General features: G+C 50.2%; 1 protein-coding gene across 3 annotated transcripts in view; it reads left to right on the forward strand.

The window, feature by feature from the left end:
- The window catches only part of Rph3a (rabphilin 3A), a 79,996-nt gene extending 75,600 nt beyond the window's left edge, over positions 1-4,396 (forward strand). For all 3 annotated transcript variants that reach the window (XM_036171618.1, XM_036171616.1, XM_036171617.1), the window contains 2 exons: positions 1,866-1,962; positions 2,577-4,396. In XM_036171618.1, the coding sequence (XP_036027511.1) occupies positions 1,866-1,962; positions 2,577-2,707 (228 nt within the window). In that variant the 3' untranslated portion in view covers positions 2,708-4,396. The remainder of the gene's footprint in view (positions 1-1,865; positions 1,963-2,576) is intronic.
- The last annotated feature ends 5,234 nt before the right edge of the window (positions 4,397-9,630 follow it).

Consider the following 9,630-nt stretch of genomic DNA (forward strand, 5'->3'; position numbering starts at 1 on the left):
CAGCCCTGAGTCCCACCCCTGTGCTCTCCCTCTGGCCTTGCCTCTGAGCTTGCTAATACTGGATTCTACCATGCTTTGCACGTTAGGGGAGGAATGTATGATACAGTTCATTTATGATGCGTTTTGAAAGCTCACATCCAAAAACTCACTCAGGAGGCCCACACTGCAGCCTGCTTGCACTACCTTCTCTCAGAATCTGAACAAGTCACAAATAAGAAATACAATTGTGGGGAGGGGTGCAGACCTGGGAGGCCGAGGCAGGAGGTTCGGAAGTTCAAGGCCATCCCAGGCTACCTAGCAAGACCCCAAGACACTGTCTCAAAACAAAACAACAAATATCCCACCAGACCCCCCCTTCCTGTGGCCTTGGTGAGTCTTTTCTGAGACAACAATAGTATGAACTTCTGAGTTTAAGAAACCTGCAGCCTGATTGCTCATGGTTCACCTGACGTCACCGGATACAGCAGTCAGAAAAGCATTTCTTGGAAATGGTCCTAAATGGATCATCATGGATGGAGTGAGTGATCTGGCTCCTTGGATGCCACTGGTGGTGGCATTAATGACTGAAAATTAGAGGCAGCCTACACATCCAACTGTGAGGGACCAAGTTACAGCCTGACAGCCATTAAATGTCACCATGAAAATGATTATGTAGACCCAATGAGCCTATTGCACACTTGATGACCTGCCTTTGCTATCTGAGGCCTACGTGGTAGGAGAATCCTACCAGTGATCCTCTGACCTCTATATGGGAGCCATGGCATGCAAACACATATAAATCCACATGTGGTGTTTTTAAGATGATGACATTTATGACACTTCTGTTCATTTTTTGTTGCTGTTTGTTTGTTTGTTTGTTTGAGACAAAGTCTCATTTGGTAGCCCTGGTTGGCCTGAAACTCACTCTGTAGCTAATACTGGCCTTGAACTCATAGTAGTCCTCCTGCCTCAGCCTCCCAAGTATTTGAATTAGAGGCATGAACTATCACATCCACATGAAATATTTTTAAGAAATGTGCTAAGTTTTTGTTTTTTTTTTTTTCAAGACAGGGTTTCTGTGTGTGGTTTATGGTACCTGTCCTGGAGCTTACTCTGTAGACTAGGCTGGCCTCGAACTCACAGAGATCCTCCTGCCTCTGCCTCCCGAGTGCTGCGATTAAAGGAGTGTGCCACCACCGCTGCCTGGCTGCTAAGTTGGTTTTTAACATAGGTTACAAAGTGCAAAAAGGAAACCTCAAAACTGTAGATTTAGAATTCATTGTCTGTTGGTTTTTAAATCACACATCAGTATAAATGCACATGGGGAAACCCTGACAGTGGTTGTTCTTGGATAGCTGTGGTGGATAAATGCGTCATGGCTTCCTTCCTTGTTTGTCTGAACAATGAACATGACTGAACTTTGCAAGTCGGCCAAAGAGTTGCTTTAAAAAACAAAACAAAACAAACAAACAAAAGACTGTTAAGCCCAGTGGTGGCTGAGGGTGAGGTAGGAGGCTCATCCATGAGTTTGAGGCCAGCCTGGGCTAAGTGAGACCCTGTCTCAAAAGCAAAACTAGGCAAAGACTGGGCTCCTGTAAATCCCTAAATGCTAATTGAGGTACTCCCTCTCAGGAAGCTTCCAGAAGGGCTGAATTCACCATCCTTGACCAACGACTGCCCAGTACCAGACACAGCCTGCTGCCAAAGTGTCATCCGGGATTTCTTGTCCTAAGGAGTGTTTGATGAAAAGGGATGACAGGCCTGGGGTGGGAAGGGTTCTTTGCTCCCAGAATGCCCTACTCCAGGGATTCATCAGGCTCCTTCCCGAGCTGCCTGTGCTGGAGGCTCCAGGGACTGTTGCTCAGCCTCCCCTATCCTATTCACAGGAGTTTTTTTATGACATCAAGCACAGCGACCTGGCCAAAAAGTCCCTGGATATCTCAGTGTGGGATTACGACATCGGCAAATCTAACGATTACATCGGTGAGTGCCCCAGCTCTGGAGACAGCCCCCTCATCTGGCCTCCCCCAGAGAGGACACCTTGCAGGGCTAGGGGAGGTTACGTTCATACCATCCCATCTTCCAGCAGTTCTGTAGGCTCAGGGCTAACATGGGACTCAGGGACTTTGATCCCACCTTGGATGTGCCTTTAATGAGTCAGGGTACACAACCCACGGCAGAATAACTTGAAGCCCAAGAAAGCAGAGAGTGTATCCTCTGCAGGAAGCAGGCACCCCACCTAATCTCTATGCAAGTTCCAGATGTTGGGCTTAACTTCACCAGCCCTTTCAAAGGCCAAGGATAGAGAGTCATAAACATGGTATAGGGAGAGATTTCAGGCAGGGATAAAACTGACCCTTTGGGAAGTGACAGTGAATGCCTGGTATGTGGAGACAAATGCAGAAAGGGTAGAAGCTGGGTGAGGGTTTTAGGGTAATAATGACAGTCACATAGCAAAGGCCTCTTCTTAGACAATGGAGAGGGCTGAGGGTGTCACTGTCTTTCTCCCAATTACACTCTTGCGTCTAGGGACGTGAGTGGCCACGGTGTCCCTCTCCACTGACCTGGCCCTCTCTCCCTTCTCTGCTCATCCCCAGGAGGCTGCCAGCTGGGGATCTCCGCCAAGGGTGAGCGCTTGAAACATTGGTATGAATGTCTGAAGAACAAGGACAAGAAGATTGAACGTTGGCACCAGCTGCAGAACGAGAACCACGTGTCGAGTGATTAGGACCTAGTGCCCCAGTGCCCCCCATCTCCGCCCCAGCTGGTCTTCCCTCTCAGAGCCGCCCTTGCTACCCTTGAGCCTTTGACGTCTCCCCCACTTCAGACTGCTGCCAAAGACCCGCTCCCTGGGCTGTAGGGTCTGTATGCGAGCCCTTTCTGGTCCCTGGGATGGGGGGGGGTGGTGGTAGTGGAGAGATGTTTACAAAGGGGCTTGCTCTGACCTTGAACACATATAAGGTCATTCCCTGTGTCCTGTCTACATGTCCCCTTGGGCAGTGGCAGAGCCTCAGACTGTAAGGACCAGCTCAGGGGCAGAAATTGTACATCAAGGCCGCCTCTGTCCCCCACCCCAAACACTCCAGAATAAAACAGACCCACCCCTGACTCTAGACACACCAGGAAATAGACACACAGAATACACAGAGGGCCTGCACCCCTTCCTCCAGGAAGATGCCCACCTGCTTCCTAGGAAAAACGAATCCCCCGCTCTCTCTCTTTCTCCCTGCACCAACCTCTTCTGGCTCATCTTCCATCCTAACATTGCCCCGCACCCATCCTCATGCCCCCCTGCTCTACTGCCTCTCTTCTACTCCCCCTCCACAATGGAGGATGCGAGACAGAGCCTCACCCTGCCCCCGTGCCGGTGCCCCTCGCCAGCCTAGTCAGCAACCTCACAAGCTGGATAAGCCTGGGCCCCACACCTCTGAAGTCACATCTCCTGTTGGCATGCCTGGCTGTCCTCGGGCCTGGGGTCTGCAGCGGGCACAGCCTGGGTGCATGGCAGCCTTCTTCTAGTACTATAGATACCTTGTGGTCCAGGATCTCTTTCTCGTCCCTGGCTCCCCAAATGGGCACAGGTGGCACAGAGCTCTGGATCTGAGGGGACCTCCTCCCAGGTCCCAATGCTTCTCCCCTTCTACTCTTCGGCAATGAACAAAGGAACCGCCCCCCACTCCCACTCAGAGCCAACTCTGTTCTCTGTCTCTTCCCTAAGGTTCCTAGGGGCGATCAAATAACAGTATTACAAACTCCAAGCAGGGCAGAACCCTCCTAGTCTATCACAAATCAAGAGGAATGTGCATCCGAGGCTGGAGTCGGGCCGTCTTCCACGCACGAGAAGAAAGTCTCATTTTTTTTTCCCATTTTGACAGTCTTTCCCCGTCAGTGTCCCAAGCCGTCCCCCTCCCCCCCCCAGGCAGTCAAACCAAGACTAAATCTCTCATTCCCAACTCAGTCCTGCTTGTTCCTTTCAATATCCCTTGGGATACCCCCTACTCACAGCAACGCTTGCTGTGCCTGAGGGACTCTCGTGTTGCCCTGAAATGACTCTCTTCTAGAATCTGGTTCTCTGCCTGCCCCAAAGTGGCCGACAGTCCCCCACTACCGCCTCCTTCCCCGCTACCTTTGACTCTCTGTTCAGTCCCCACGGTCCCCACGCTCTGCCCACCTCCCTGTCACGGTCACCCTTAGGAGAAAGCATGCTGGCTGTGTTGTCCAAGCCTAATGCTGGTTTTGGCTCTGGTCTCGGAATGCAGCCTGCTTGAAGCGCCCTGACGCCATCCCCCACTCATGCACCCATCCCTTCACGTAGAACACATGCCCTCCCCCTCCCCAGGTGCATGCACAATGCCCACTGCCTTTACTTTGCACTGATGTAGCCAAAAAATAAAGTAGGAATATCTGGGAAAGCGATTGTCCTGCCTCTGTTCCTTGCTGGTTTCTAGACGTTTCTTCTGCCTTCTTACCAGGACATGTATTGGCTTGGGGATCACACAAGCAGTTTGTCGGGGTACAGTGAAGGAACTTAACAGAGGGGCTGTTTATCTGATTCTATCCTGAGCATAGGCAGATGGGCTCAAGAAACTAAGGGGACACACACCCCCTCATCTTCTTAAAAGCCAGGTTGTGGGAGCCCACCAATCAGGGGGCATACTTTCGTCTCCACCCTCCCATCTTTGGAGAAAATGCCAACAGCTGTGGAACCAGGTATATTGAGATCCTGGGGGCTGGGGAGATGGCTCAGCCATAAAGAGCCTGCTTGTCTGGCATCATGAGGGTCTGAGTTCAGATCCCTAGAACCTATGTGAAGAGACAGTCGTGGGCCAGCGAGACAGCTCAGTGGGTAAAGGTTCCTGTTGCATAAGCCAGGAGACCCAATTTCAATCCCTGGAACACACAAATGTGTAGAAAGTGAAGAGACTCCACAAACACTTCTCCTGACCTCCACATGAAGGTCATGGCCCAATGCTCCACCCACTTCACCTGTGCACACACACAATAAAGCTGGACGTGGTGGTGTGAGACATAATCTGAGCACCGGGGAGGGAGAGGCAGGAGGAGAAGCCCCGGTGCTCACTGACCACCTGGTCAAGCCCCATCAGTGAGCTCCAGGTTCAGTGAGAGACCCTACCTCAAAAAAATAAGAGTGCAGGTTGGGGATTTAGCTCAGTGGTAGAGCGCTTGCCTTGCTAGTGCAAAGCCCTGGGTTCGATCCTCAGCTCAAAATAAATAAATAAAATAAATAAGAGTACAATGGAGAAAGACACTATTGTCAACCTCTGACCAGCTACACACATGTACTCACAAACATGTACACATATAACACACACACACACACACACACACACACACACACACACACACACCACTAGCACTTAGACTTAAGTGGGGGCTGTTCAGTCCATCCATTGATCAAACAGATGAGGAAACAAAGACCCACAGAAGCTAGGAATGGAAAGGACCTGGGCCTCCAGACTCCCAGCCTACCCTTCAGTGAGCACAGTGACAGCAACCAAGGATTGTACAGACTGTCTAATACCACCCTGTGTTCTACCATCTTCCATCTCACAAGGAGCCTTCCCTGACAGACCCACATCCTGCATTCTCTGTGATCCCCAAAGCCAGATAAATAAAACTAGAAAAATCCCTCCCACCCCTCTAGACAGGGTCTCTCTCATACAGTCCAGGATGGCCCTGAACTCCACGTGTAGTCTAAGCTTGGCTCTGAACTCCTGATCCCCTGCCTCCACCACTAGGATGTTCGGGGTGGTTGTAGGTGTGCATGACCACTCTTGGTTCCTCAAGAGGATTTTTAACCCCACTCTATTGGGTCCTTGAAAGACAAGAGTAATTTATTAGGAAGGCCAGCCACTTCCTGCCAAGCTGGTCCTTTCCTCCCAAGGCCAAGTTCTTCCAGGACAATTTTTCAAGTTCCTGGAATCATCTAGGAAGCTTCTTTTCCAAATTACCTATGCTCTTCTCACCTTCCAAAAGACTCTCTGACTCCTGGGAACGGTGTAGATTAGAAACTATTTTCCTGTTTGCTGGCCGATTCCCACCTCCATAATGACTGAAGAGAGCCGCCTTCAGATCAACCCGTTTACTGAAGTTCAGCTACTGGCCACCAGGTGGCAACAGGGGACTAATGGGGATCGTACTCTGACATCAGCATTTTGGAGCATGCCTGGGGCATCTCAGTTGTCTAAGTTATCCATGAAGACCCCTAACACACGGCAGGGGCTTCAGAAATGTCATTCCCTGTGCCTGCCCCTATACTTGGGCTCTGGCAGTGCCCATCCAATAAGATGCTCCTGAGTTGGGGAAGATACCACCCTCCCCACAGGAGGCCAGAAGAGAAAGCGGGAGGCGGGACAAGACAGGAGGCAGGGGTGAGAGTCTAACTGTCCACGGAGCTTCCAACCTCCAGTAGGCCCTGTTTACCCTGAGTGGGAGTTGGAGGCAGAGCTGAGTCTGGGCCCCATCAGGGCAGACAGAGGCTGAGCAGAGAGAAGGCTAGGTCAAGGAGCTCGTGAGGAATAGTGTGTCCCCAGCAGCAGCTGAACGTGTGGCCAAGAAGCTTAAACCTTGTGACCTAGGCACTCCCTGGCTCAGTCAGGGTGGCCAACGGCAGTGACCTTATTGGGCTGAGTGACACATCAGATCTCTTTAAGACACACAGGAGGGCGTGGAAGAGGTATAGATGAGCTGGGCATAGTGGCCCACGATAATCCCAGCATTCAGGGGCCCGAGGCAGGAGGATGGCTATAAGGTGAAGGCTAGCCTGGCTTATGTGACAATGAGAACCTGGTCTACAACAGAAAAGGTCAGTGAGAAGGCTCAGAGGGTATAGCTGTTTGTGCCCAAGCCTGACGGCCTGAGTTTGATCCTGGGACCCACATGGTGAAAGGAGAGAGAGGCCAACACCTACAAGGTGTCCTCTGACCCCATATTCCCACACATGAAATAAATGGAATAAAATATTCTGAAGTATAATTAGCCTGGCCCTTGCCAGATGTGCTCAGGCCCCTCGGCTGGTCTCTTGTCTCATCCTAGGACCTCTGTGTGGGGCCTTCAACATCGCAGTTCCCTCAGGATCCACCAAGAAGAACCCCAGTGAGACCATGAAGATTGTACCTGGGGGGCAGGGGAGAGGGCTCAGCGGTTGAGAGCCCTGGATGCTCTTGTAAAGGACCTGGGTTCAGTTCCCAGCATCCATATGGTGGCAAACAAAACCCAAAAAGTTTTGGTGTTGATTTCTCAAGACAAGGTCTCATTGCTGAGCTCTGCCTGTCCTGGAACTCACTCTGTAGACCAGGCTGGTCTCGAGAACACAGAGGTCCAGCCTCCTCTGCCTCCCAAGTGCTGGGATCAACAGTGTGGGCCACTATACTTTGCTGACAAAAAAAAAAAAAAAAATAGGGGTTGGGGATTTAGTTCAGTGGTAGAACACTTGCTTAGCAAGCGCAAGGCCCTGGGTTGGATCCTCAGCTCCAAAAAAAAAAAAAAGAAAAAAAATTAAAGATGGCACATTTTGCTGAGGGCTGACCTCTGACCTGAAACAACACAGCCATCATTAACACAGTTTCCTTCTCCTGTGTCTTTCAGGGGAAGGTAATTTTACACCCCGCCCCTGCCCCCAAAGCGTGTTCTCGGCCATAGCCTTGGGCAGGATCATTTTCCCCATTCATATCCTCAAACTATTGCAGCTTTCTTTTCTCACTCTCTGTAGTGAAGCCAGTTGTGGTCTAGCCCAAGTCAGCCCAGACTCCAGTTATCCATCCTCCTGCATTAGCATTTGGGTGCTGGACTTCCAGGACCATTGGCAAGGCTGATTTTCTTTCTTGGTTGTCGTTTGTTTATTTAGGGGTATGTGAAGGATTAATAACCTAGGCACTCAGGCCATCTGAGAGATTCCCCGAAGGAAGAGAAGTAGCGCTGATCTCTGAGGGCAGTTAGGACCAGGGAGGCCAATGTGGTAAGGACTCCACTAAAATTCACCAGCTTGGGAAAGCAGAAAATAGGTCCCGTTTCTACCCTACAAAACCTGAGGCCCCTTGTGCCCCAGGACATAGACTCCACGAGACATTTCCTTCAGTATTCTAATTAAAGGGCAAATCTGCTCCTGCCAAAAGGCCACAGCCATCTCCACATCACTTCTGTTGATCCTGACTAATGGTGTGTGTGTGTGTGTGTGTGTGTGTGTGTGTGTGTGTGTGTGTGTATCTGTCTCTGTGTGTCTGTGTGTGTATCTGTGTGTGTCTCTGTGTATGTGTGTGTATCTCTCTCTCTCTCTCTCTCTCTCTCTCTCTCTGTGTGTGTGTGTGTGTGTGTGTCTCAGTATGTGTGTCTGTGGTTGTGAGCTGCCGTGTAGGTTCTGGGAATGGAACCAGGGTTCACTGCAAGAGCAACCAGAGCTCTTCTCCCCTTGAGCTGGATCTCGCTCTGCAGCCCTGGCGGTCCTAAAAGATACTGGGTAGACCAGGCTGGCCTCCAATCCACCAGCTTCGCCTCTTGAGTGCTGAGATTAAAGATATGCACCAGCACACCCAGAGTCGTTTTTATTTTTATTTGTATGTGTGTGTACTCCTATGCATAAATGTATGCACTCTCTGTACAATACCCACAATGCCTTAGTACTGATCCCTCTCTCCAGCCCACAGTGTTGATTTTCTACACTTTCTTCACCCTCTCATGGGTCCGTATCTGTATATTGACAGAAACATACACACGGTAAACTTACATTCTTACTGAATAATGAGACTTTAGGGCGGCAGCAGGCTCAGCTCCTGTGGTGACATTTTTGCCTTAGGCATAAGTCAATACATAATGCAGAAGACACTAATGAGCCAGTTAGGAGAAATGTGGGTACAGCTAGGCACAGTGGCCCAGCCCTGTAACACCAGCACTCAGTGGCCCAGCCCTGTAACACCAGCACTGAAGAGGCCAATGTGGGAGAATCACCAGTTCAAGTCTAGCCTTGGCCTCAAAGTAAGACCATAACAAAGTGAAAAGTCTAAACAAGAGATGAAGAGGTGGAGGCAGGGGGTTGGAGGACATGGAAACTGTTTTGAATGACGCTTTGGATGAGTGTGCATCTATATGAGTGTGCATCTGGGACCTGTGCTACCCAAAGGCTGAACGAACTTCTACCTCGCCATGGCCTTAGCAGATAGCTCACTGCCCAATGCTGACCTGTCCCGTCCCCTCTCCCATCCCCGTGAATCATGCCTCATCCTCTGCCTGAAAACTGGGGAGCTCAGTGGTACAGCCTGCGCTTAAACCTTGGGTTGCCATGGGTTACCTCTCCAGTGCCACAGAGGAAGGAGAAGGGGTATGAGAGGCCTTCTGGGAACTCTGGGCTTTCTGTAAGAATTTCTGTGATCCTAGAACTGCGGGTCTAGAATTAAAGGAAGATCAAAGCTCAAAGTTACAGCAGTTTTTTGTTTTGTTTTTTGTTTGTTTGTTTTTTTTTTAAAGAAAAGAACACAGAGTTCTTCCAAAACATTTGCAGGAGCTGGAAGCCAATCTCAGGACCCAGTCGCCTCCTTCTGCAGTTTCCTGACTTGGTTTCCCCTCTTTTCCAACACGTACAGATTGCTCTTAAAACCTGCTGTTTTTCGACAAGAAGAAATCCTGAGGAAAAAAAAA

This window comes from Onychomys torridus, chromosome 22 (genome assembly GCF_903995425.1).
Source record: "Onychomys torridus chromosome 22, mOncTor1.1, whole genome shotgun sequence".
Taxonomy (NCBI): Eukaryota; Metazoa; Chordata; class Mammalia; order Rodentia; family Cricetidae; genus Onychomys; species Onychomys torridus.